We start from the raw sequence: 26,150 nt of genomic DNA, 5'->3' as shown, positions 1-26,150 counted from the left end.
CGACTCGAGACGATCGAGGAGGAAGTCGAGTTTGCTGAGGTTGGAGTCATGACTGACCCGGTCGAGGAAGATGAAGACTTTGACGAGTTGATGGTTGAAGAAGATCATGCGATGTAGACTGAAGGATTACGGTCTTAAAGTCTTAGGGGGGGTAGTTCGGGGGTGATGATTGATCTCCGTGTATGAATACAGTCAGATGGTTGCAATTTTCTCGCTTATACATCGCTCAATGACTCAGACAAGCATGATTCATTCAAGACTACAACGACAGCGATAACAGCATACAAAACGAGGAAAGCAACTATCTACGATTATTCTAAAAGAGACTTCTAGACCGATCAGAAGGCACGATCTTTCCCCTTACCGCTAACTCCCTTGCCGGTCGAAGAACTCGAAGCTATTCAAGATTCAGTCATTCAGTATGGTCCAAAAGAAAGGTGTTCAATCTTACCCTGAGTACGACCGAGTTGATACTGGAGCGATTGATTCTGCGCTTCCAAGGACGTTACTTGAGCCTGGAGCGCCGTATACGCTGATCGCTGTTGATCAAGCTCCAATTGAAGAGCGGTGATTAAACCGGCTTGATCGTTCAGAGTGCGGCCTTGAGACTCAATCACCCGTTGCATGTGAGTGGTTGCAGAGGAAGGCCCGGGTCCAGCTTCGACCGGTCGAAGAGCCGAAGAGAGAGGCGAAGGGAAGCTTGACGCTTCAGTCGAGGGAGGACCGAGGTGGGACAAGCCCGTCAAAGGAGAAGGACCGATCAGAGGGCTGGGCAGCTCAACCTCAGGAGAAGTCCTGAGCCGCTTGCGAGGGGGTTCCTGGAACAAACAAGAAGTTAACCAGAACTAAGGAGAGTCGATCGACTACTTACCTTATCGACGTCCTCGTCCTCCTCCTCCTCGACCTCTTCATCCTCCTCCTCCTTTTCTTCTTCGTCTTCCCCTTCGCTGTCTTCACTGTCCTCGATCTCGTCCGATTTTTCGTCAGTCATTCTGACGTCTTCATCAATCTCCTCGGAGGAAGATCGATCGACTTGGACGGATCGTTCCTCTTCCAGCCCACTCCATTCCTCGAACTCTTCGTCCCCGGGCAAGCCGATCTCAGGAGAGATTCTTCTGGGTAGATTCTTTCTAGTCCTCGATCGACTAGCAGTCTAGTCAACAAGAGGGGTTAGAATCAGTCAAGTCAGAAAATGAAGTCCTTACCGGGTGGTCCTTAACGAAGCTGCAACCGACTCTTTTGCGGTTGCATTCGGCACATGCAGTCAGTCCATCCTGGACGAAGCACGGGATTGTGGTTTTTCCTCGGCTCTTAAGGCATTTTGCGCAGCGAAGTTCGGCCTTATACTGATTGTCACGGTCAGTAGGAATAAGCGGTCAATCTTTGAGTACTCACCAAAGTTCCGTCACCTAAGAACTCGGGATTGGAGTCGGGATCGACTCCATTTGGAGGAAGAAGAGCCGCTTCTTCGATTCCCAGCTTGGTCAGAGATTTGAAGTCCATCTCTGAAGGCTCAGGACTATTCGATCTGGAGGAGACGGGAGACATGGCTCGACTTGGAGTAAAGGAACCGGTCGTATCTTGATCCTCGGCTAGAAGCAAGTCGTCAGTAATTCGGGGAGGCCCTCAACTGAGACTCACTGAAGAGGCGAGACCCAGCTAAAGGAGGTCAGCCAGAGGAAGTCGAAGACAAGGAGAGTTCAAGGACTCACCGATCCATTGGTGAACGAATGACCGCGCCGCGGCGTCTATTTGAACCATGGAGATCGGATCGCCTTCGCGGATCGGGACATCCCATTGGTCAACCGGATGACCGTGTCGAGCCATATAGCTCTGGAGCGATCTAGTCCAGCCAAGGCCATCTTCGGGATCGTCGTGCCATTGGTAATCCCAAACATCCTCCAGGATAGAGGGAAGAGGATGCTCGTCCCAATTTAGTGAGTCCAGCCAGTCATCGGTCTTACTTCGATCAGTTCAATGATCGAGGAGGTCTAATGATCGACTTACAAAAATATGGATCATCAAGATTCGTTCTATTGCGCGCCAGTCCCATGGTCCGAGGATGACGTACCGAACCGTTTCCTGAAGTCGATATAGTCGAGCACCAGTCCAGTAGTCGGGTGGAGGATCATGGAAAAGAACTCGATCGACCCTTTTGTGTTTTGCCTTGCCGACCGATCGCATATAGTCAACAAAGCCATCGTAAGTCACAGGGCCGACCATAGTAAGGATTAAGCTAGTTCGCGATCCTAGGCAAGGGGGGGTATGTTAGGTAGGCCTAACGTCAAAGGGATTGCCTAAGTCGCGAAAGCCTGTCAAAGTGGTTAAGCGCTGACACGTGACTTACGGCGAAGACCTTCCTTTCCGGTACAAGTCCTTACTTACCCTTTAGAGTCAGTATCAGCTGATCCCGGAGATCGCTCGGGCAAGGGATCGACTTGTCTAGACTCGGCAAGGGCAACCGAACTAAAGCCGATCGGTTCGGTCTAAGAACAATGAGTATACGGGGTACTCGACCGAGGACATTGGAAAGGCTATTGTTCTCTTGTAGAATATTCTAGTACATTTGGAATGTATTTAAACACTGTGGTAGTGACCAGACAAATAACACTCTCTTGAACTTCAATCTATTGGTGTGAGCCACTCGATCGTCCATAGCTCCGCGCTGGACATACTAAGGTCGATCGTACTTATAGCCGTGCGCTAAGTCGATCTACCTTGACCCCTTCAATAGTATAGCCTCGCGCTACTCTGAAGGGTTCGGTAAGAGTAAGCTTCATCGATCTACGGTTAGAGTCGGGTTCGTGTTTAGTGGCATCCTCAACTATTGTTGTAACGCTCTATTCACTAAAGTCGTAACCGACTTACTTTGCTCAACCAAGTTTCTTAGCTTCATTAAGAACGTAGGCACTACTGTGCCACTCCGGACTTAGTGCGTGAACTTGTTGAGCGAAATCGATTCTCGATCGACTAAACCTCATAAGTCGATCACTCAAATCGTTGTGTTAATCCTCTTCACAACGAGATAATCCTCAATTCATTTCTTAACTAAGGCGACTACGATTACGTAACTACCGACGGTTGTTACTAAGTAAGTACTCGGTAAGTTAGCAATCCCAGTCCATAACAGATTCCTTGGTCGAGTCTCTGTTTGTCCAGCTGTTTGGTGACAACATCCCACACAAGCACAAGATCTTTGGCAACTGGTTCATTGACGAAATCTTCCCCTGGCTCACTCGGACTACATACATGGAGCCTTCTGTCAGGGTAAGCATGCTTCGTTCTTGAGTGTCACTTCTGCATGTGTGCTGACATATTATAGACCATTTACCTGCCACGCAACGAGTGGTATGAGCTACAGGAACACCTCGCCTCTTGCCATCAAATCCGTCGTGGCATCATCAAGTGAGTTGTTTATTCCCAATAGTGACATCTATGCTGATGACTGAGTACACAACAGATTATTCTACAATCTCAGCCAGCAACACCTAACGATGTCTGTCACCACTCCCTTGCACACAGAAGCCGGTGGGCACCTGGAGGAAGGCATCAATGTTGTCGGGTACCTGAGTGAACAACTCAGGTACACCAAGATCAAGGCGGAGAGTAGCGGTGCAGCACCATACTGTGTCACGTCAGAGGGCAAGGTGCTCCAGCAGGTCGCTGACCACAAGCTGTCGGTCGTTCTTCGCCAAGAATTCAGGCGCCTGCAGGGCCAACGTAGGCTCACTCGAGGAGCCGAAGTACAGCCTCCCCCATTCTCTTGCGAGCTCACCAATGTGGAGACGTCCCACAGCAAGCACAATGGTCATGTTTTACACAAAGTAAGTTCCTGTGCTGCTGTACATAGGTTGGCTCTGACTCTGATTGAAGGCTACTGTGAGATCCAGTCTCATGACCAAGTTTGCTCCTACAGAGGTGGAGGGTGTAGTTTTGTTGCCTGCACCTGCCCTGGCAGCCACTTCCTCGTCTACCCTCGCCAGCCCAGCAGGTGCTCAGGCCTTGGCCCAATCCCCTTCTCTCCGTCCACCAGCCACTTCCTCATCTACCCTCACCAGCCTGGCAGGCGCTCAGGCCCAGGGCTGTCCACGGCGGTGGTCTACCAAGCCAGCCCAGGCCCCAGCTCAATCCCCTTCTCCCAGTCCAGTGCGGCAGTCTATCAAGCCAGAGGGAGAAGAGATTGAGATATTTGGTATCGTCCCGGTCATCATCATCAACCTCCAGGACGGTTCAATGGCAAAGGGAGGTGGAAAGCCTGTGGGCTGTAAGATGGTCACCTTCACCTCAGCGGATGGCATACTCGAGTTGGAAATGGCACCCCTCAAAGACGCGGATTCTTTCTTTGGCCAACTCTGGCAGGGGGACACACTACTCACCCCAGAGAGGTCAGCTGCAATGCTTGTCTTCCCAGACAGAGAGGGTCTGGAGCGCCTGAGGAAGGGCGTTGAGGCTGGATGGAGTGCAGAGCGGTTCATCGAGGAAGGAGATGGCATGGTAAGCCTTACTAAGATCTCTGCTTTACAACATTGCTGAAGTGAACATAGCACATTGTCCCAGACGTCCCAGAGGCACCAGGTGACGGCACCCAGCAAAGCCCCACAGTACGGCAGGAATACCTGAGGATGATACCAGTGTGGGAGCAGTACGTGCGGCAACTTCGCTATATGCAGTGCGCGTACGAAAAGCTGGCCATCAATGTGATGCATGGCACCAAATCTGACGAGGCGACTGCGTGGCTTAAAGACATCCTCCCTCGGCTCAAGGCACAAGAGGCACAATTGCCTGAGGGTGTCGCAAAGGAGGACGACTTCGGCCTCGCATATGTGGTAGACCTCATTGCCGAAGGTCTCGCACAGGCGGCAGAAAAAATGGCGGTGGAAAAGCACCAAAGTAGCTTCTCGGCGCAGAACAGTTACCCCAAGGTCTTGTTGGCCGCCAGCATGAAGCGGACCCATGGCGATCCGTGCTGGATTGATATCAATGAGGGCCACCTCGATGATGGCTACCAATACCTGCTCGAAGGGACACTGACCAAGAAACTGCAGTACCAGAGCCCGCCCACGTCGGCCTACCTGTTCACCGACTGAAAGTGGACGGACCCGCACACCGAGCAGGTCATGGAAGATGTGGAAACATACGACGCAGAGGCTGACTCGGACACGCGTGCAGTTGAGCGTGCGCAGGAGGCCACAGATGAGGGCTGGAGCAGCAAGGCTACGTAGTCGTAGTTGCAAACTTGCAGGTAACTTGGAGCCCGCGAAGGACATGGAACATTCCTAGATCCTGATGTACAATAGTGTTGTTGTTGCTGTGTCATCATACTATGGTGCGCTCAATCAGTAGTACATGGGTACATGTGAACTTGAACAGGAGCAAACAGATGTCAATTGCGGTGATGAGCGACCGTACCTCACGTACTTTCTATGGACTGCACTAGATAGTAGCAATTTCCCCATCTGACAGCCTACACTGACTCACCTGCCTCCACCGTTCGAGTTGAGCCCGTCGCCAGCGCGGAGAGCCCGTCCGCACTGCCCGACGTGCGTCTAGCCTCATGCTCAGCCCCAACACTGACGGCCGCAGCGCCTGCACCTGCCGAACCGTATCCCACCCGCGTCGCCATACCCGTTGTACAATCTGCTCGGACGTGAGTTGAGGAACTCGAACCCTTAGGCAAGTGGTATACTTCAATATGGCTGGGTTGATGTCATACCCAGGGGGTCCGCACCCCACTGCTTGCCATGAGATGACCTGTACAAGAGGTTGTCCAAGCCCGTAAAGAGGTCGCTCTAGGCGAACATCTGTCCCCGAAAGGAACGCGCTGTGGGGAAAAAATCGACAACGGGGGATGCAGCACCGGCGTAGACAACGACAGCGTCGGGCTCGTCGTTAAGTCCGGGTGGTCGTACGAGGGGCGAAGGGCGGTGGGATAGGGAAGCGGAAGGGTGGGTCAAGCAGCAGGCAGGCGGTGGTCTTGCGAATCGCACCTGCCACGACAGCCGGCCCGTCTCTTACTGATGGGCCCGGGCGTGGTGGGTGACAGCGGCGGTCGTCCGAGGGCGGCAGGGCGGGAGGCAAGGAAGGGGCGGGAGCAGAGGGATGGTGGGAGGTGGCGGGTGAGACGGAAACAGCGGCCGGCGGGCACTCACCTGGGTACTGGCCGTTGCTGTAATCTCTCGTAGCTCCGGTTCTCTCCCCGTGGTTTCAGCAATGCTTTGTTTTTGCGTCGCTGGAGCTTGTCGCGGCCACTTGAAACGGCGTCTTCGGACGCGCAGCTGGTCGGTCGCTGCGAACGCCATTGCGCATCCCGCGTGCCACGCCACAAGGCCGTCTTTTGTACATGGCTCGCGGGGCGTGTCGTCGAGGGTGAGGTGGCTGTCCGAAGGTGCAATGGAGGCTGGAGCGGAAAGGTGACAGTGAAAGGCGCGGGCGGTATGTAGTCGATGGGCTTGCGGGTCGCGCGGGCCTCGCCAGACGGTGCGCATGCTGACGAGCCTGTGCGTGCACTTCCTACGCACACGCGCCAGCTGCGCCGTCGACACAGAGGCCGAGGAGTGCGCCAAGTGAGCGTTCGCACGAGTGCGATAGTAAGTAGGCCACGTACCCGCACTGCGCGTTCCGCTTTCTGCTCGTTCGAGAGGCTGACCGTGCCAAACCCCCTGATCGTCCGTCCGCTCCCAGCGCGACTAACTACGCCCTGTGTATGCAGAATTCAATGTGAGTATGGCGATTCGGCAATGCATGGGTACTTTACGAGCAGGTGAGGCTTGGGTGAGGCTGTGTCGATTGGAACTTGAAGAAAGCGCCGCTTGACAGGAACGTGACCGTGACCGTTTGTTCGTCGCCGAGGTTGCTCAGGGCCTGCTCAGGCTTGCGTCCGAGTCGCGCCAGCCTTTTGTGGGGCGAAGCGGCGAGCATGCGTAGTATGCTCCGGCACGGAAGCATCGACAGACTTGTGAATGAATCAACGCAGTTTTTGTCGGCATGTTTACACCCACATGTCGACCCCTTCGTGCCCAGATACCAAGCTACAACGTGTTAGAACATACATAGAGTACACACAATATACAGAGACGGATTCCGTCGGCACTAGTACCCGTTAAATAGCAGAAAACACGGCCTTCAAATACGTCTTCAACCCATGGAGGCCAAACACGATCCCACCCACCACGCCATCGGGGCGGATGATGACAGTCGTAGGGTGCTCGGCAGACGCACTGTACGCAGTGTACGCATGACCTTCCCTGTCCACGACAGTGATATCAGCCCCGGCCACGGGGGATGCGTTTACTGTCTCGCGCGGGTAGACCACCACGGTTTTCACGCTGTCGGCAGGGTAGTACTTGAGTTCCTCAAGGATCGGCTGCGTAGCACCGGCCTCGGATGTAAAGAGCAAGACCGTGTGGTGGACCGGGCGGAAGATACTGAAGAACGATAACGTAGCCTGCTCGTTGCCAGACACGGGGACTAGGCCTGGGGCGTCCAGAGCGCGATCGCCCGCGCGGACGACACCGTCCGTCTCGCTGCCGTAGACATTGGCGGGCTCCTTGGGCTTCTCGGCCGCGCGCTCGTCCACGACGATAGAGCTCCAGCAGTAGTTGATGCCGAGTTGCTTCAGTGCCCAGCCGCGCTTCCACGCCGAGTCGTCGTTACTGCCCTGCGACGAGCGCTCGAGCGCGTTCAGGAGAGCGGTACTCTCTTGCAGCATGCCGGCGATCACGGGGAGACGCTCTTCAGTGTACGTGTCGAGGAGGTCGGGCGAGGCCAAGCCCTTCTCCACGAGCGTGAGCTTCCAGGCGAGGTTGAACTGTCGCGGATCGTGAGATGGGGAGGTGCAACTGGATCCGATCGTTACTCACCGAGTCCTGCACACTGGAGTTCAAACCCTGGCCTCCAGTTGGACTGTGGACATGAGCCGCGTCTTCACGAGTCTTTACAATGATGACAAAGGTGATGAATTCTATAGGGCCTACCTCCAGCCACGAAGCCTCGACCTTCCCCGAACTTGTTCGCCATACGGATGTTCGGGCTGTCGCGATTGATCATCAGGTGAGTGTGTGTGTCTCAACGCATAGGCACTCACCGCCAATCAGTGATCCACCGAAGCTCTCCAAACTTCAGGTCCTGCCGGTCTGTAGCGGCGCGGATCGTCTTCACAAATTCCTCCTTATTTGACTGGAGCTTCTCGAAGTCGATCTGACCGCCGATTATAACGTAGAAACAGTTTAGATTCTCTGTCGGACGCATCATGCAGCTACAGAGGTCGGGGCACGTTAATTGACTGGTCACGTTATCATCGGCTTGACACGCACAAGAGTGTCGATGGGTCGCCCCATTGGTGCCAATACTGGAGATGCCAACATGTGTGACTGATGTTAAACTCGTATACGGCAGACTCACGTCACGATCCAAACCGAAGACCTCGAGCTCGCCGACCAACGTGTGTTGGGCGCGGGTTTCTCCTTGGAAAGTGAGACCGAGCTTCTTGCGAGTGACACCTACGAAAGGTCAACAAAGTGCCAGTGTCTTGCGCAAGAACGCACACACGAACCTCTGCCACCATCAGTGCCGACGAGGAAGCGACAGGTAAGAATTTCTATCTTCTCCGTGACTCCGTCATTCTTGGCGAGTTGAACAACAACATGGTCCGGGTGTTGCTCGAAATCGCGCAACTCAGTGCCGAGTTCCACCGAGCAGCCATACTTCGCGAGGTGGGCTCGCAGGATCGCCTCGCTGTTGTCCTGGCCAATGTGCACGCCGTTCACCTTACTCGGGATAGCTGCAGCATGAGCGGCCTGTACGTGCCACGATCAGAGAATCGACGCACAATGGGCGTTGAAGGTGTCGGTTTGTCGTACTGCAGCATAGTGACAGTCTTGAGAGGCTCGGTTCCCCCTGGCAGCTTGTACACGCGGCGTTGGGTCGGCGAGATGATTGCTTTGGCAAGGACGTCATTCAGAACACCGAGGTAATTCAAAACCTCTAGCGTCCGAGGCTGATAGAATGAACAAGTACGAGTACATCAGCGATGTTGAACATGCGATTGGCGATGTTCAAGGGTCGCTTACCTGCATTCCCGCTCCCCTCTGGCCAGGGCGATAGAATGATTCTTTGTCGATGATGCGCACTTTCACGCCATTCTGCGCGAGTGCGAGCGCAAGTACCAGGCCTGCGGGGCCCGCGCCAGCCTAGAGACAATGTGAAAGCGATCATCAGCCCATAGAAGAGTACCACTTACGATGAGGATAGCGGTAGCTACGTTGCTACTCATCGTGTCGAGATCAATGTCCTTGAAATGAGTGCTTGTGCGATGCTGTCGATACGTCCATTCGCCCCCTTTATAACGTCACATCATACACACACTTCCTGCCGTTCTCGCTCGTCATCGCCCGGCGCCGCAGCAAACATACATAACTTAGAAGTGACATACGTACACACTGTCCGAAGTCACCGCGCCCGGCGCCCTTGCCGCCGGATATGATGCACTCGGTCCAAGTTCGTCACTCGAGGTGGGTGAAAGCAAGCTCCAGATGTTGTCCAGACGCGCGAGAACTTCCGAACAAGACGCAGACCACTGAGGCTAGTGCTCGACATTTGCACCTTGCGTGTGTCCTGGCCGAATCCCCTACGTGCACTCAACGGCAGCCAGTACCCAGCAGAGTCGAGACGATGGCAGCGGGCGAATGACACATGTCGCTGACACAAAGACACTCTTCCGCGCGGTTTGGGAATGAGATGATGCGCTGCGCTCGCCGCTCGCCGCAATGCGGAGGGCGCGCCTCGATGGCCGAAAAAGGAAAGTAGTGTTCAAGTCGCGTGATTACTGTCCACCGTACAGAGCTTCAAGTTCCTGCTCAGCCTTGCTGCACAAGTTGTTGACGTCGAGGACCGCCCGTTTCGCCTCCGCTGCGCCCCCAATGCAGGAACAGTGGCAGAAGATAGCCCTGACATGAACAGCTAGCAGGCGTCAGTATCGAGCGGCGGCTCGGTACATACAAAGCGTCGCAAGCGGCGGCCGGTGGCGCGGATGGCCAGTCGGGACTCAATACATACTAAACTCGAATCCTTTGCGCGCATCATGATGATCCACCTCCAGGCCTTCCCAGCCGCAAAGGGCCCCGGCATTCGTGGCGGTATCAGATAATGGACATACTAGACCTTAGCCCCGGCAAATCGGGTTTCGCTCGAGGCCCCCAATTGCCCTGAATATCTTCGTATGTTCTTCAATCAAGTTCAATGGACTGCCTTGCCCAAGTGCTGACATGTCACTGTCATTCGTGCGCAATCCGTTTGTTGTCCCTCAATACCACAACGGTTTAAGGCCTGACGATTCACAGACAGCTCTACACTACCCATCATTCCTACCAGGGTTTGCTCGGACGCATCGCGTCGCTCCGACTCCGCGCCATTATGTTCCTGTCAGTATCAACGTGGCATTCGGAGTGCAATACGATACGGCATCAGTCCTGGGGCCCCCTCATATGCCAAACTCCCACCCTTCGCTACAGTCAGCGGCCAGGACTGGGATACGTTCAAGTACAGAGTCAAGTGGTGGCGCGTAGGTTCGCGTTCAGACCAGGGCCTACCCGCTATCGAAAAGGTGTCGGAGTTCGACACAGACCTCCTTGAGCGTCAGCTCTTGGCAAACCCGCGGTACCGAATGCGACTGGGTGAGTTTTCGACTCGGAACATTAGGTGTGCAGATTGATCTCACATACTCCCGAACAGGCTTGCGTATGTACCGCGTTACGTCGTCGGACACTGGTCTTCTGATCCTGGTCACGACGTCGTCTCGTAAACCTCTCGTCTGGCTCTGCTAGCCTCGAGGCTAGCCAGCTGCAGACGGTGACCAACCAGCAAGCTGCAAGTTGTGCATACCTCGATTCTGCCGGGCGGTAGGCTCAGCTGATAGACGTTCACGGCGAGTCGGTGATTCCGAAGCGCCCAGGTGACCATATCCTTACCCAGACTCGGTGGTGTATGTATGAGGTTCATCATATACACTTCGAAATGACAAGGAGTCGTTTGCGAGGGATTTCTTCGGCCCGCTAACTCCGAAGACGGCCCACCAGCAAACGCCATATGCCGTCAACTGACGAGCGCTAGAAGACAGGAAAGCCACCTCTGCGGGCCCGTCCTGGCGATACGCGAGCGCGAGGACAAGTCGTGTCGTGTGACTCAAAGTATGGGGCTGGTCCTGCGTGACAGGTCTCTGCGGGTGGATTTCGTCCCTTCAGTTGACCTACGACTGTCACGACCCACGCGATACTGACGATTTATGGGCAGTCAGAGTCTGACGTTAGATCCAGAGCCGCAGGGCATCCATAGAGAGGATAGCCAAGGGCCTGAAGCAGAACAGAACCCGGTACGGGTGAAACTGGACATCGAGCATGCAGAAGTGACCGACGATCCACGCAAATGGTCAAGAACTCGTAAAGTAAGCGTTTTGTACGTTCTATTCAGGAGGCCCCCTCATACTGACTTCGCGTGCAGTACGTCATAGTCGTCATTATATCTGTGGCGTGCATGATCAATGGGTTCGGCGCGAACATATACAATCGTAAGTCTATATGCATGCCTTCGTTCTTGGTGGGTCTCAACATAGTCGTTCCCTATCAGCCGCAATTGCACAGATAGAGTCTGATCTACATGCGACGCCCGGTCAGCTAAGTCTGACGCTCTCCCTGTTCACTGTGATCCAGGGCGGGTTTCCCATAATATGGAGCTCCATTAGTGAGATACAAGGCCGAAAGGTGTGCCTTGTCGTCTGCTCAGTGTGTATACTCACAACGACTAGGCTGTATATCTGGTATCCATATCCCTACACATGCTGGGCTGCATTGTAGCGGCTACGTCGAAGACGATCAGCGTCCTCATTGGCATGCGTTGTGTGCAGGCTGCAGGGTAAATCCATGAGTTCTTGGCGGATCTAGCCAGATTGATGAAATCACTATGCAGATCGAGTGCCGTCCTATCCATCGGTGCAGCGACGTTGGCCGATATCTTCGAGCCTGCTGAGCGAGGTACGATGATGGGGATATACTATAGGTGGGTGTAGACCTGTAACCTGCGGACTCTTGATCCCATGCTTGAACCCTTCTCAGTGCTCCTTCACTCGGTCCCTCACTCGGCCCAATTCTAGGTGGCCTACTGACTCAGGGCTTCAACTGGCGCGCAACATTTTGGTTCCTCACGATTTTCTCCGGGTTGTGCCTTGTCTCCTTCGTGTTCTTCCGCGATACCTTCCGACGGGAACGTAGCTTTGCGTATCAGATAGCGCTGAAGCGCGTGCTCGAGCGAGAGGCGAAGAAGGCCGCTGCCGGGGCTGCACGGTCCTCTGTCCCTGAGAAGACCGCAGACTCGGCCAACGTACAGACTACAGTTGTACCGGGAAGTGACCGGGACTCGGAGGGAACGGACGCTGTACAACACAGCGAGGAATCGGATGTTACTGACAGGGATGTTGAGGCACAAGCCACGTTGCCTGCGACAGCGATCTCTGAAGCCGTGAAAGAGGCCAGGCTGTCGTTGAGGGACGTGAGCCCAGTTGGTCCGATGATCCGTGTCTTCCACCGGCCGAACAATATCGTGATTTTCTGCTCCTCGGGTGAGTGAGTTGAGTTGTATGCCCTGAACCACATCTGAAGATTTGTGCGCGTTACAGCCATCCTCTTCGCCTCCAACTTCAGCCTCACGTATACCGCCGCGCGGACCTTGGCCAACGAATATCACTATGATGCTCTCGACACCGGCTTAGTTCTCTTGGCGTATGGCATAGGTGTGTGTTGCACGACTACCTTCACGACGCATACAGGTTGATGACCCAATTATCCATAGGCTGCGTATTGGGTAGCGTGCTCGGCGGCCGGTACTCGGACCACATCTTCACCAAGGTGAAAGCCAGGCATGACGGAAAGAGCCAACCGGAGGCACGCTCGTTCCACATTGTCCACCGCTGGTGGACGTGACGGTCCGAGCTCACTTCTCTGCAGATGCGCCTCCAGAGCACATTTCTGTTCATGCCGCTCCTCCCGGCTTCCATGATTGCATACGGCTGGGTGTGTGAAGAACATGTGCATGTGGCGTCCATCTGCGTGATGCTGTTCCTAGTAGGGTTCTCCCAGATGTAGGTTCCTTGTTCTATACCTGGGATGCGAACCGACTTACGCATCTTGCTTCAGATCCATCTACTCGAGCACGCTCGCATATATCGTGGATTCCAACGTCGGGCGATCTTCATCGGCGATCGCCACCAATAGCTTTGTCCGAGGACTAACGGCCTTTGTTGCTACCGAGGTTGCTGTGCCACTACAGGTGCGTCTGTGGACATTACCCGCCAGCTGTGTGGCTAGCATATAGCTGGACGATGCTAATTGGCCTTCGTAGAACGCAATGGGCGACGGCGGGTTATACTCGCTGTGGGGCGGCTTGACCCTCGTCTGCGACTTGTTGATCATCCTGGTATGGTGGAAGGGAGGCCGGTGGCGGGAGAAGGCGATCGCAAATGAGGCTCACAAGTCTGGGATGACCGAGCATGCTTGATTGTCGGCATCCCAAGCAGCCTCGCTTCCTGCAGTGCAAAAGTGACTCGACCGACGAGATACCGTCTCCGGCTCTGGATAGTAGCGCTCTAGATGATAGGATTTGACGTTCTGTTCCTCTACGAGGTAGCGGCCACTCCAAAATCGTGGCCCGGGATTCAGGCGCAGCCCTTGGTGGAGATAGGTGGAGATAACATAACTTTGGACACGCGTTGTCTCACACGGCCGGAAACCGACCCTCCCGGCGGCGGCGTCGTCAGCGCCAACGACTTAGGTAGCCTCATCACTAGCTAGGACTGTTGTGCTTGAATCCATACCAAATCCGACATCGACGCCTCTATCCCCCGAGTGTTCGCCTACTGCACCCTGTCCACATGGTAATGGCCTCACCATCGCAGATCGTAGACAGCAACGCCGTATGCTGTGAACATGCAGTCTGCCAAAGGTCGGTCAATCATATTCTACAAACCTAATCGAACACCACATCCAGAGAACCATACAAAGACGTACGCCGTCTACCACTCATAGTCGCGCAATGGAACCACCTCTTCAGATATACCGTGATCCTCCTCCCACCTGCTCTGCCACTCCGCGATCTTATCCAGCAAGGCCGCCCACTGGTTCTCCGTGCGCACGCCCCTCAGCCAGCGCGCCTCCTCGCCCTGCGCCTGTATGCGCTTCCACCCACGAAGGATCAAAAAGTTGTGCTCGCGGCCCTTCCGCCGCCAGCCCTCGACGTACGGCTTGCCGTCGTCCGGCACGGCGCCCTGCTTCTTGAGGTACTCGACGAGGTTGTCCTGGTACGTCTGCGCCTCGTTGTCGTTCTGCAGGCGGTGCCCAACGAAGTAGGGGTCGAAGCCCTTCGCGCGGAGCGCCTCCTCGCGCTCGAGGAGGTCCTGGAGCATCTCGTCGCGCGGCGGGAGCAGGGACGAGTTCGCGATCGCGTGCGCGATGAACATGCCCTGGGCATAGTCCGAGGGGCAGTTCGCGATGAGCACGGGCAGCCCGACGAACGCGAGCGCGGTGGGCGGGACGGAGGGCGCGAGGCTGAACATGTGCTGGTAGAGCGGGTAGATGTATCGCAGGTTGCTTGTGAGCTGCTGGGCGGTCGACGACGTCTCTTGTGCGTCGGGGTCGGTGACCAGCGTGGTCGCGTGCGGCGCGCTGAGGAACGGCACACGGAAGTCGTAGCCGGTGGCGAGGAAGACGGTATCGACGCACTCGACGATGGAGCCGTCGACGAACACGACGGCGTCGGGCGTGAAGTACGCGATCTCCGGCTTCTCGATCACGTCGGCCCCGGGAGTGGTTTCCTTGCCTTCTCTGACCACTTGGTACACCTGTCGGACATAGTGAGCGCCTGACCTCAAGTTGCGTAACTGCTGCTACCCACTGTCGCCAGAGGGCCCACTTGTAGAGCGATGTCCCGCCCACTCGCGCCTGTGCCGACGATAACGACTGTCTGGTTCCGGTAGCTCTCCGGATCGCGGTAGTATATCGAATGCAGGAGCTGCCGCTCTGGGAGACCAGGGCGCGGGTACGCAAGCCAGTCGTCCGTCCCGTTCCATTCCGGGACATGCGGATAGTGGTTATGGCCGTTCGCGATCACGAGGTGGTCGAAGGTGCGCTTCAGTACCACGTCTTCAGGGCTGCCGTCTACCGGAGGAGAATGCACTTCGACATGCCAATCGCCAAAATCACCGTGCCCGTGCCACTGCGTGGAGACGACGGTGTGATTGAGTTTGACATGAGGCCACAAGTCGAACTGAGTCGCGAAGTCTTCGTGATACCGGCGCATCGCGTCCCATCCCGGGTAGAGGTTGGTGCCTGGCGGGAACGGTATGTGGGGATAAGTCATGGTTGGGTGGGGCGTATTAACGTGCAGCAGCGGGTAGGTTGGTGATTCCGGAAGCTCCGGAGGTTCGGGCTCGTATCCTGGAGGGTCAGGAAGCCATACGCCGCCCAGGCCCCGATGCTGTTCGAAGAGCACGACCTCCCAGTTTTCGTTGATGTCATTTGCGACGTCCAGGATCGTCTTCAGTGCGGCGAGGCCGCCGCTCCCACCTCCTACAATAGCGATAGACTTGCTCGCCTCCGACGGCTGGTTGAGGAAGTCATTGTGCCCATAGTCCTGCAGTGGTGCTTGAGGCGCGAAGAAGTGCCTGCTAGGCGCGAGGGCGAGGTTGAGAGCTGTAGAGACGACCTGCGCTACTAGAACTGGCACAGAGAACATGGCGGTCAGTGCAGTGGTCGCGCATGAGGACGAACGTCCCGAGAGACATATTATAGAAGCAGGGCTCGGAGTCTTCGTAAGTGAAGCCAATGCATGGGCGTTGCCGCGGCCGCCTCCAGGCGTCTGTTTTCTCCCAGCGGAATCACGCCCATGAGAAGTGGTATGGCGAGATCCTCAATGTGGCTGCGCGCCGCTGGCACGCGTCGGCGCGTTCCCCGCTCCAGGCCAACAAGCCAGGGTAACTACTCTGTTTCCCTCCAAGCTGGGGGATTTGATGTGCTGCATAGTGAGGCTTTTTGGCGTCGTTGCTTCCTTTCTCCCAGCCTACCCTCTGGGAAGTGTCTGAACGTTCTCAGCCAGTTGCCAGCGGCGAACACGAGCCTTGCACGAGCCAGTATCGTTACGCCGATTTGACATACTGTGAACGCTTACCTCAGTCTTCTTGCATGCTAACGGGTCTCCGTGGCGTACTAGTGCATGCCATCGTTGATGCAATTGACATGTAACCAAGCGTGAGTACATATAACAAGCTCTCATGCTCGATGACTGGAAGTGTGGCCGCGGCGACTCGGAGACCTCGGGATTCAGGTTGATTGAAAGTAAGCTGGATGCTGGGTACTAGTACGTTCCACTGCAAAGGAAGCGTCAGCGAAGACCGATTGTGAGTGCACAGAACTTACTGGGATTTGGCATTTGCGATGGTGCTCGACAATAATGACAGAGCACGCCATCCCGGGAGCTGGTCACGGCCGGCGCCAATCACGATCTGCGCGAACATTGCAATAAGTTATTCAATAAGTACCTGCGCGCTGAGCCTCGGACATACTGTAGTCACCGTATATGCAACCCGCGAAGAATAATCGATGTTCTCTTCGTTCACTCTCATTCACTCTTCGAGACCAAACTACCTACGCGTTCTCGCAGGGATTCAACATGGCACAGAGGCCGGGTCTCTGTGATTTTATTACGTGTAGCATGGTAACCGACCTCCACTCCGAGCGACCGAGCCCTACAGGTCGTAGTATTATAAGTATAGCTATGGTCACCGCGCGCGCTATGGGCGACTAGTACTGTCACTGTCACTGGCGTTGCAACAGTACACGGTAGTACTTGACTACAACGTCCTCCCTTGCCCGCCATTTTGAGTGCCTCCAAAGAGCAAGTAGTAGTGAGCTGCATGACGAGCTGACTGGTGCATACCTAGCTCTGAATATAGTAGCAACGCAGCTCTACAATCCACTGTCATGTACGTTGCGTGATTGTTGCCGCTATAGTAGCCGCTCTAACCTCCTATGTCTTCAGCTACTAGTGGCCTTTCTGTCGCCGGACATCACTCGCCACAGCGCGCCAGTGACTACGAGATGGCTCCAAGCTTCTTGCAACTAGACCTCGATGTCATCGCGGCCATCCTGGAGCAGGTTGAGCATTCCGATGCCCTGCATCTGGCAGAGACGTGTCGTGCAGCACAAAAGGTTGCCACCCCTCGTTTCCTGTCCGAGGTCAACATAGGGCCGGACTGGCAGAAGGATGGCCGGAACCGAGTGGAGAACTTCAGCAAATACATGCTCCAGCGACCGGCCGAGCGCATACCTCACCTCAAAACCCTCATCATCAGCAGCGAAACGTTCATCATCGGGGAATCCGACCCCGAGACCGGTGAGATGTACGTGGACTTCAACTTCACGTCAGCGGTGTCTCTGGCCGCGGTCGTCCGACGCGCTTCCCGGCTGCGAAAGCTCTCCATAGGCTGCTCGGAGTTCCTCTTCGAAGGCGTCCCAGAGCTCGCCGTCGCCGTCGCGAGTATCTCGAACATCCAGGAAATGATCGTCACTCAGATGGGTATCAGAGTCGCGCGTGTGCTTTCGAGGATGAGGAGCCGGCCGCGGAGCGTCGAGTGCTCCATTCTCGAGATGCGCGACGAGCAGGAGGCCCAGCGGTACCTCGCCTTCCGGCCGGGACACGATCGCTTCCTAGACAGCCTCACGGAGTGCATGGAAATGCTCAAGCTCGAGAATATCGGAGACGTAATGGTCGATCTCGAGTTCGAGACCGTCTGGCCCCGCGTCCACGCGCTCAGTGTTACGGACACCCTCATCGTCGACCTCAACCTCTACGCCAAGGCATTCCCTAATCTGCGCCGCCTATACATCAATGCGGTCTCCGTCAACAAGTCCGTGGACGCCCGCGACGTCTGGACCCACTTGGACTTCCTCGCCCTGCATTGGCCTCGATGCCCTGTCTTCCGCCGTATTCGGTGGCTCCGCTTCAACTTCACCCTTCTCCTCGGGGGCCATTCGAGGAACGCCATGCGTTATGCTGAGTCTGATCACCTCCTGCGTGTCACGCGTCCGTCTGTCCTCGACGCGCTGGGTACGCCAGCGTTGTTCAAGTGTGTTGCAGGCACAGCGCCTTCGGTCAAATTCCTCCGTGTTTGTGTGACCGCTACATCAGTAGGGAGCGCTTCGGGGCAAATCGAGTCTCTCGATAGTTGGATCGTATGTCGGTTCCTTCGCGAATTGTGCTTGTGACCTGGCTGAACATTCACGTAGGAGAATGTCACCGCGCACCTGAAGCAGATACAGTCGCTGAGAGGCCTTGCAATCGTCTCTCAGCGTCGTACCCTCGAGCGGCGCGATGAGTACGCGCGAGGGATCCTCGCTGCGCACCCAAGTCTTGAGTATGTCGGTTTCGCAGCGTGGGACCAGGTCGAGGCTCCACTGTCGTGGGCCGATCAAGCAGTGCTCTTTACGTGGTATCATGCCTCTGCACGCCCCGAGAACGCGCCACCCGTTGTAGAGATGCTTCGAGTGGGAGCTGGGAACGCTGCCTATCAGAGCTTGCTTGATACTCCCCTATCACAGTGATGGACACTGGACGGTAGCGCTTCTGGTTAAGGCACCAAAACGTACGGCTCTTTGTCTGTTACTGCAGTGTGCACTCACTAAATGGGCGCCCTGACCCGGAATTGTAGTCCTTGGGGAGCTTCGGCCTACATACTGATGCCATTCCTTCCCTAGCACGCGAATGAACATGTAGAATAGTGTATCTCATAGCGACACATCTTGACATCCTGTAGATTTTGTATCATATGGTGGAATCACGCATGCTTTATCTCAACAGTTGAGAAGGCCGCATTAAGAGTAAGCTAGCCACCGGGGCTGAATGTAGCTGAGGTGCGTCCATGTGTGCTGCTGTCGGAGTTCGACTCAGTGTCACATCAGGTCGAAATCCGCCTCCTCGCAGACTTAGTTCATGCATCTTGCTGGGCAGAATGCTACTAGGCCTGTGCGATGTTAGTTTCTTCAACGCGCCGTCCGCCCATCTGCCCCCTTGTACAATCTGAGGAAATCAGCATAGGTATGAAATGTCGTACAGATGTCATACATGGACGTTGCCGTTACCACGGTCGATTCTTCTCGTCCTCAATATTATGCGCAATAATCTTCTCTCTAAACGCGCGCATCAACTCGGGACTCATCGTAGATGAGGTGATCTGGTAGCTGCCACCCGGGAGATGCGGCGCGGGTATCTGGATGATGCGCTCCTTGTCCGGCCGCGGCGGCTGAACGAAGGGCTCGCACAGCGAATGCTCGTCTGCGCCAGAGTAATCGGGGGCCGGTACTGCATCTGGATCCTCGGCGGCACCGGCCTTGCAGAAGGGCTTGTGACGCTTCCAATCCTGCGTCGTACGTACGGTGAGAAGCAGAAAAGATACGACGAGAACGGTACACACCTTCGTCTGGCACGTCTTGCTGCAATAGTGAGGCTTGTTGATACCCTCGCACGCCCCTGCGCACCTCTGCAGTGCCTTCTTCTTCGTTCCCAAGATGTTACATCCCGGGGCGGCGCAGCGGTACGCGTTCGGGGCTTTCGCGACCTTGCGTTCCCGCTCCTGCTGCTTCTTCTCGATGTCGCGGGCGATCGGAGCGTACATTATCCACATATGCTCGAGGCACGTAAATTGCGGCATGTATCGGAAGCCGTAGATGCGCAGCTCGTCGTCGATGTAGTTCGCGAGCTCCACGAGCGCCGCGGGTATCATCTGGAGCTTAGCACACTCGTTGACAGCCTCGGCGGCGCGCCGAAGGTCGTCAATCTGGAGTGTGTGTTGTGGTAGATGACATTTCGTGCTGTAATAGGAAGAGATGCAGGCATAGGCGGCGGAAAGGACTCGGCGGTGAGGAGGAGAAGACAAGGTAGCGCGGGTTGATGCATCGGTGATGCGCATCCACTGCTTGAGCGCAGCGTCACGGTCTTTCTCGACGCGGAAGCCGTTGTACAAGCCTATGTAAAGAATAAGTAGAAGCACTATACAGGGGATGAAACAACCAGCGTACGCATGCCCCATTCAAGTATGTCTATCGGATCTCCAGCCTCGGCACCTGCACGCACAAGACTCAACGTCTGTGGGTCATCTCGTGCGTGTGCCTGCTCTATGCTCGTGCGTACATCCTTCTCACGTTCGTAGCAGTTGAAGCAGCACCTTCGCCAAAACTTGACATAGTCAAGAAGAGGCTTATCTGGGCACCATCCGTCCTCGAAGACCAGGATCTCGAAAGGACTGTCCAGAGGCATTGTTAGTGAAATAAAACCGAAGATGAGTGCTCTTTAAAGAATGCAAGACGCGGTTGACAGGGTGCGGCACAACCGGGCCTGTCGTGAAGAAGACAGATGCGGGCGCAATGCGGGCGTCAACTTGAACGGACCACCGCGTAACGCGTTGTGCAAGATCACGTGCACTACGCGTCTGTGGCGCGAAAGACTGCGTGCAAGACTCTCCGGGCTGCGAGTCTTGCCTGCTGGCTCTCGCCAAGTACTGTCTGGGCTCCAGAATCACTGTTGTTGCCTGCGTGCCGGAATCAGTATATTGTATGTTATCCTGCTACCATCATGTTCGTTGTACTCATGTTCTCACTGATTGACGTGGCAGTCGCCGGTTACGCAAGGGGCTCACTTATCAGCCTCAGGATGGGCCGTCATGAGGAGACGTCGAATGCGTACAGCGGACCGACCCAACCAATGCTCGACTCTACCCACACTTCCCGCGCAAAGTCTCGTACTGTCATTAATGATCTTCCACCGGACGTTTTCCTCATCATCTTCCGTATGCTGTCTGGCCGTCCACCGCGTTCAACACCAATAAGATGGTCCGACTGGATTGGCTGGGAACGCATGCAACCACATACTTGGCCGGAATATCATCTTCTTAACCCCGAATATCCTTTCCCAGACTACCTCGCCTCAGTCTGTCGCCTTTGGCGAGCAGTCCTCTCGTCCGTGTCCAAGTTCTGGAAGCGCCTGATCATCCGGATTGGCAAGGACGCTACGTCACTCTCGAAGATTGGCGACTCCCTCGTATGGTCCCAGAACCGTCCCATTGACATATACATCATGCGGACATTTGACCCAAGGGTAGAGGATCCGACGGAGAGAGCTCAGGTCATGGCGGTTATGGAGGTCCTAAAACCTCATATGAAGCGATGGAGAACGCTCTGGATCAAGGTCCTCTGCTCCAGCTCGTTGCCGCTTCCTCGTGTCGACCTCATTGGACAGGCAGACGTGCTCAGGGAGCTGACGCTGGACTTTGTTATTGACGACTCTGTTGCCAGCGATGGCGCCGCTTCACCACTCGTCGGCGCGTTTCACACCCCTGCACTGGACAAGCTGTTCATGAGCGGACTACATTTCCGCGAGTTGTTCGTGAAGCCATTCCCGCAGTCGCCTCTACCACCCGCACTCAGCGAGCTCACCGTGGCTGAGTACGACTCGACGCGCCATCCACCCTTCTCGTTATTCGACCTCCTGTCGTGCCTCGTCACGGGCCACAGGCGGCTAGGTTCGATGGTGCTTGCCAATCTGGATCTCGACCACTCATATAGCGGACCGTCTATCCTCAGCTCCCACGTTAGCTGGTACGCCGACGTCGGATTCTTCGACATGAGCGGCGATGTCATCGCGGAATATCACCGGTTGCTCCGCTCTCCGTGGGCCGAGTCTGCGTACTACGTTCGGTGCACGATGGAGACGCCCTCGATACTGGGATCATGCTACTACCTGAAGATTGATGGAGTCGCAGACCCTTTGGCTCTCGCCGCTCGCGAGATTACTGATTGGCGTGCACGGCCGGACCTCGTCTCGCCACGCATGTCTCAGGCAATGCGACGGTCTGAGCCCCGCTGTGCTGTTGTTGCTCGCGGTGACGATCCTCCCTGGAGACAACTGGATTTTGCCGGACCTGCGCGGGCTCACCATCGAAGGCTGCACAGGTTTCCAAAGCCCGGACTTGCGCCTCTTTCTCGAGCACCGCCGCAGGGCACATGCGGTGACCGGCTTCGCAGAAGACGGCGATCTGGAGTATGTCATGTCCTCGGTGAAGTATCTCCACGTGCAAGATTGTTGTGAGCTTGCACCAGCGGATAAGGAATGGCTTGACGAGAACCTTGATGAAGTTCATTGGGACGATTGGAGTGGGGGAACTGGTGCGTCTGTGTGGATCTGCTAAGCCGCACGATTTTGTGAGCCTTGGGCGGTATTGCGATATAACCGTGTCAATACTATCCGTTCTAAGAATCGTACAACAGAGGAAGGTCATGTCCTTGTGCATTCGTATGCATCGTTAACCAGTTGAGTATATCAATCACTATTCTTGAGCGCTTGAGCTCTCGTCATTCGATGATGAGTCTGTGCGGGATGACTTAGGCACACAGTACATAGATACCTTCGCCAATTCAGCTGCCCAGTATGCTGTTCTTGTCCAAATGGCTTAAGTCGATAGACCAGACATTCAGCCTGAGGTAAGCACAGACACTGACCCACGTATAAATATGAGCTAGTGAAGGCCTACACAGTCTACACTGTGCCAACCGCTCATGTACTTCCCACGGACTGCCCCTTGAATCTGGACCTGATCTGGACGATCGTTGCTCTACTGTCTACATAAGTCGCTTTGCCCTCCTCCTCCCCTTCTGCTTGCTTCCAGAGGGCCGCATATAGATGTTCGTGGTGTCGTTTCGCATGCATATCTATTGACTCTGTTCACTGAGATAAATTCGCAGTTCAGGCAGCGCAACATGGACGCGAGCAATGACCAATCGGTTGCTTCAACTGCTGCCACAAACCAGCATCGGTCGCATGTGTCCATTGATGACCTTCCCCCGGATGTGCTCCTCGTTATCTTTCGCGAAGTGCTCCTCACTGTGCGGCAACCTACCTTTGAAGGATTCTTCCCAGTAGGCTGGAACGATCAGCACCTGGACCCTTGGCCGTCGTACCACAACTTAATGTCACCTCATCCGTTCCCGGAGTCGATCGCTTCTGTGTGTCGCCATTGGCGAGGGGTCATGTCGACCGTGGCCTTCTTCTGGACGCGCCTGGTGATCTGGGTCGGCAGGGACCCCACTCCCCTCTCAACCGTATGCGACTACATCGCTTGGTCGCAGAACAGCCCTCTGGATATTCATGTCCTATGCACGCCCGAGGAATCTATCGAGCACCACACTACGGAGAAGGCGCAGGTACAAGCCGTCATGGAGACGCTCACTCCCCACATGAAGCGTTGGAGAGTCCTCCACATGCAGCTGTTCTTCGCAAGCTCGCTCCCGCGCCCTCGCATCGACCTCGTTGGCCGAGCCAGCAAACTCGTCGAACTCGAACTCCTATCCACTGTCGATGACTGCGTAGCGAGCGCTGAGGAGGCTCCCCCTATCGTTGGCGAGTTCCAAACGCCCGCGCTGGACGTTCTTGAGCTGAGCGGCTTGCAGTTTCGCGAATCGTACGTGAAGCCGTTCCCGCAGCTGCCAATGCCACCCATACTGTCCTACGTCATCGTCTCAGATTACGGCTCACAATATACCCCGTTTCCACTGGTGGACCTCCTCAGATGCCTCGTCAGCTGCAAGGGACTGCAACACGTCGAGTTCGCGAATCTTCATCTTGATTGCTCCTACAACGGACCTCCTCTCGTGCAACACGGGATCACCTGGGACGCCGAAGTCGTCGACTTTCTCGACATGCGCGGCGACGTCATCGCGCATTACAACCGCCTTCTCGGCTACCCCTACGTCGAGGCGGTCTCGTACACGCGCTGCTCGATGGAGGTCCCCTGTATGCTCGGCAACTCGTACTACACCAGACTGACGGAAATCGCAACCTCGAGGGCGCTTTTCAGCTTCCTCGCAGCCGGGCGTGGCCCGTTCTCGTGCCGCGACGTGACACTGACGAACTGCGACGGCCTGCGCCCGGAAGTGCTGCACATGCTCGGACTGACTACGGATGGCGTCTGGCTCTGCCCGTACATCAAGTCGCTGACCATCGTCGGGTGCAAGCAGTTCCACAGCCCGGCATTGCGATTCCTCCTCGAGGGGCGGCGTAGGGTACACGAGGCGACGGGCTTTCCGGAGGATATCGACCCGCAGTACGTGGTTGGATCGATCGAGGACCTCGACGTGAAAGACTGCTGCGAGCTCACCCCGGAGGACAAAGCCTGGCTTGATGCGAATGTTTCGAACGTCCGCTGGGATGATTGGTCGGGAGGTTATAGCTCAAGGAGGTCACGGTGAACGCTCTACCAGTGGCATTAGTGGATATTGCGTGTCGCGTTGCCGTGGCGGTATCCCTTGCTCGGAGAGCAAGGCTCTCGCAGGTCGAAATGAACGCTACCCCTTTCGACCGTTGTTGTTTGTTGTTTGCATTCCTCGCCATACCAGTCTTAGTGTGCCTTGTGTCGTCATCATCGTCCAACCTGACACCTCACGCGACCTGCGTCTCATCCTGCTCGTACTTAGCTGCACCATGACTTGCTTGACTGAATGATTTCGGCCCGCCTCAGCAGTGGAGAGTCGGTCGAGCATCATGCAAAAATGCACAAGTGAACGTTTGATGTCCGTGCGTTCGACCCGCGAGAAAGTGGCGCGCCGCGATGCCTCCTCAACTTACGTCGATCTGCCGCGGGGCAGCAGTTGAGTGCGGGGGTGCGGATGCGCACGGGCAAGAGTTTCGGCTCCATATGATGCACGACCAATATGGGAACGCATTCACAACAACGCAAGAAACGAAGAACAAAAGCAAGACTCGTACGCTCCTGTACGCTCACGCGAAACATCCGAGCAAGGCTGGCACGCCATCGCTGGCGGCATTTCGAGTAACATATGAATCGAGATGTCCGACGTGCGAATGTTCATTTCACCTTACATGAGCGCAGCAGAAGCTTGAAAGTGCACTACGCCATGCAATGTGCTCAGGCGCCCCCCAAGGCCTGGGCCTGCCCGACGCGTGACATAACGCGTCAATCACGGTCACGCGTGCGCCCCGATGGTCACGGAAGAATGCGAGCGCCGAGCTGCACCATTTACTCTCCTTTTACTCTCTTCGTCGCACGCGAAGGCCATGCCACTCGCTTCTCCTGCTTCTTAATCTCGCCCACTCCGAATCCAACAAAGGCCTCAGGCCTCAGGCCTCAAGGCCCAATTCCGAATTGCGGCTCATACTAGCTCATACTTACCTGGCCGGCCGGGCTCTCACGCCGCACGCCTGCTGCCACCACCCATGGATCCGCTTCCCTCTTCACCTGCACGCCCGTCCTCGCCAGAGCCCACCCTTCACGCAGAGGTACCCGCATGCAAGTCGCAGGCAGAGGAGACTGCCAGGACCGAGCACGACCATCATGACGGAACGTCGGAGCGCGCATCCTGCGCAGAGTCGCCAGACCCGACGGCGGAGGGTGACACTACACAAAGGAGGTCGCAGAAGGGGATTCGCCAGCTCGCGCAAAAGTTCAATCCTTCGTTGACGTTGGAAAACTCCGGCAGCGTCGCCCGAGACCACCTCGCCTCCGAGCGCACTTTTCTCGCATATGTGCGGACGAGTCTCACTATAGCCTCCATGGGAGTCGGTACGTCTTCGAACGTTCTTTGCCTCTGCTGACACCGCCTGAGCGTCCGATACAGCGCTGGTGCAGCTTTTCACAATCGCGGGGGATAAAAACCAGCAGCTGACAAGATACTCGCGGCCGCTCGGAGCGACCATCATCATCGTTGGCTTGTGCACGCTCTTCCTCGGCGTCGCGCGCTATTTCACAGTGCAATATGCGCTCGTGGTTGGCATGTTCCCCGTTGCAAGAGTCAGCACAATCCTGGTCGCCGTCGCGTTGTGCGCTATCATCACATCCATCTTTGGCATCTTGCTGGCGACTAGAGATTGACCGTCGGACGGGTAGAGACTGACCGTCGGATAGGGGTAGACGACGAAGCATGTACGGACTTTCACGACCTCAACGACATACGACTTGGTCCACTTTTGTAGACATGGCTAGATTGTTTCGGTATGGTCCTCCCGCTGACTGGGGAGAGGTCATCGAACACGGGACGAGCAACGCCAGT

The 26,150-nt window shown here is 55.8% G+C and overlaps 10 protein-coding genes across 10 annotated transcripts; 6 read left to right on the top strand and 4 right to left on the bottom strand.

Annotated features, from left to right (window-relative positions):
- Window positions 1–338: 338 nt before the first annotated feature.
- On the bottom strand, window positions 339–2,223 carry C8Q71DRAFT_863096 (uncharacterized protein; the record flags this gene model as incomplete). Its single annotated transcript, XM_047928121.1, has 8 exons — window positions 339–397; window positions 452–818; window positions 872–1,153; window positions 1,206–1,346; window positions 1,396–1,592; window positions 1,642–1,659; window positions 1,713–1,959; window positions 2,008–2,223. 8 exons carry the CDS (start codon window positions 2,221–2,223, stop codon window positions 339–341), a joined length of 1,527 nt encoding a protein of 508 aa, XP_047773159.1.
- A 1,026-nt stretch (window positions 2,224–3,249) lies between these two features.
- Window positions 3,250–5,087, top strand: C8Q71DRAFT_888103 (uncharacterized protein; the record flags this gene model as incomplete). Its single annotated transcript, XM_047928608.1, has 5 exons — window positions 3,250–3,267; window positions 3,323–3,405; window positions 3,461–3,824; window positions 3,874–4,494; window positions 4,545–5,087. The coding sequence occupies 5 exons, from the start codon at window positions 3,250–3,252 to the stop codon at window positions 5,085–5,087; spliced, it is 1,629 nt and encodes a 542-aa protein (XP_047773158.1).
- A 1,531-nt stretch (window positions 5,088–6,618) lies between these two features.
- On the bottom strand, window positions 6,619–9,744 carry C8Q71DRAFT_888069 (monooxygenase). Its single transcript, XM_047928607.1, has 10 exons — window positions 9,239–9,744; window positions 9,069–9,188; window positions 8,828–8,995; window positions 8,552–8,795; window positions 8,401–8,498; window positions 8,313–8,347; window positions 8,084–8,254; window positions 7,974–8,029; window positions 7,860–7,921; window positions 6,619–7,807 (listed from the first exon to the last, which is right to left on the bottom strand). Exons 1-10 carry the CDS (start codon window positions 9,269–9,271, stop codon window positions 7,100–7,102), a joined length of 1,695 nt encoding a protein of 564 aa, XP_047773157.1. The 5' UTR covers window positions 9,272–9,744; the 3' UTR covers window positions 6,619–7,099.
- Window positions 9,745–11,278: 1,534 nt separating this feature from the next.
- C8Q71DRAFT_888045 (major facilitator superfamily domain-containing protein) lies at window positions 11,279–13,946 on the top strand (the record flags this gene model as incomplete). Its single annotated transcript, XM_047928606.1, has 11 exons — window positions 11,279–11,437; window positions 11,494–11,560; window positions 11,620–11,753; window positions 11,798–11,904; window positions 11,959–12,048; window positions 12,105–12,607; window positions 12,665–12,778; window positions 12,838–12,947; window positions 12,993–13,126; window positions 13,182–13,314; window positions 13,387–13,946. 11 exons carry the CDS (start codon window positions 11,279–11,281, stop codon window positions 13,540–13,542), a joined length of 1,707 nt encoding a protein of 568 aa, XP_047773156.1. The 3' UTR covers window positions 13,543–13,946.
- Window positions 13,946–15,823, bottom strand: C8Q71DRAFT_888033 (FAD/NAD(P)-binding domain-containing protein; the record flags this gene model as incomplete). Its single annotated transcript, XM_047928605.1, has 3 exons — window positions 13,946–14,881; window positions 14,935–15,642; window positions 15,773–15,823. The coding sequence occupies 3 exons, from the start codon at window positions 15,821–15,823 to the stop codon at window positions 14,057–14,059; spliced, it is 1,584 nt and encodes a 527-aa protein (XP_047773155.1). The 3' UTR covers window positions 13,946–14,056.
- A 776-nt stretch (window positions 15,824–16,599) lies between these two features.
- C8Q71DRAFT_789658 (uncharacterized protein) lies at window positions 16,600–18,901 on the top strand. The gene is made up of 4 exons (XM_047925271.1): window positions 16,600–16,922; window positions 16,974–18,269; window positions 18,324–18,679; window positions 18,746–18,901. Exons 2-3 carry the CDS (start codon window positions 17,067–17,069, stop codon window positions 18,636–18,638), a joined length of 1,518 nt encoding a protein of 505 aa, XP_047773154.1. The 5' UTR covers window positions 16,600–16,922; window positions 16,974–17,066; the 3' UTR covers window positions 18,639–18,679; window positions 18,746–18,901.
- On the bottom strand, window positions 18,902–20,481 carry C8Q71DRAFT_789656 (uncharacterized protein). Its single transcript, XM_047925270.1, has 4 exons — window positions 20,112–20,481; window positions 19,508–20,058; window positions 19,159–19,453; window positions 18,902–19,113 (listed from the first exon to the last, which is right to left on the bottom strand). The coding sequence occupies exons 1-3, from the start codon at window positions 20,347–20,349 to the stop codon at window positions 19,172–19,174; spliced, it is 1,071 nt and encodes a 356-aa protein (XP_047773153.1). The 5' UTR covers window positions 20,350–20,481; the 3' UTR covers window positions 18,902–19,113; window positions 19,159–19,171.
- Window positions 20,482–20,568: 87 nt separating this feature from the next.
- Window positions 20,569–22,276, top strand: C8Q71DRAFT_911760 (uncharacterized protein; the record flags this gene model as incomplete). Its single annotated transcript, XM_047929145.1, has 3 exons — window positions 20,569–20,643; window positions 20,705–21,780; window positions 21,851–22,276. Exons 2-3 carry the CDS (start codon window positions 20,743–20,745, stop codon window positions 22,274–22,276), a joined length of 1,464 nt encoding a protein of 487 aa, XP_047773152.1. The 5' UTR covers window positions 20,569–20,643; window positions 20,705–20,742.
- Window positions 22,277–22,844: 568 nt separating this feature from the next.
- On the top strand, window positions 22,845–24,332 carry C8Q71DRAFT_717870 (uncharacterized protein; the record flags this gene model as incomplete). The annotated part of the gene is made up of 2 exons (XM_047921196.1): window positions 22,845–22,970; window positions 23,022–24,332. 2 exons carry the CDS (start codon window positions 22,845–22,847, stop codon window positions 24,330–24,332), a joined length of 1,437 nt encoding a protein of 478 aa, XP_047773151.1.
- A 985-nt stretch (window positions 24,333–25,317) lies between these two features.
- On the top strand, window positions 25,318–25,972 carry C8Q71DRAFT_717853 (uncharacterized protein; the record flags this gene model as incomplete). Its single annotated transcript, XM_047921194.1, has 2 exons — window positions 25,318–25,663; window positions 25,719–25,972. The coding sequence occupies 2 exons, from the start codon at window positions 25,318–25,320 to the stop codon at window positions 25,970–25,972; spliced, it is 600 nt and encodes a 199-aa protein (XP_047773150.1).
- Window positions 25,973–26,150: the final 178 nt, after the last annotated feature.

Source organism: Rhodofomes roseus (assembly GCF_022264815.1).
Source record: "Rhodofomes roseus strain CIRM-BRFM 1785 chromosome Unknown C8Q71scaffold_36, whole genome shotgun sequence".
In the NCBI taxonomy this organism is placed as follows: domain Eukaryota; kingdom Fungi; phylum Basidiomycota; class Agaricomycetes; order Polyporales; family Fomitopsidaceae; genus Rhodofomes; species Rhodofomes roseus.
This window is presented reverse-complemented; position numbering and strand designations above follow the sequence as displayed.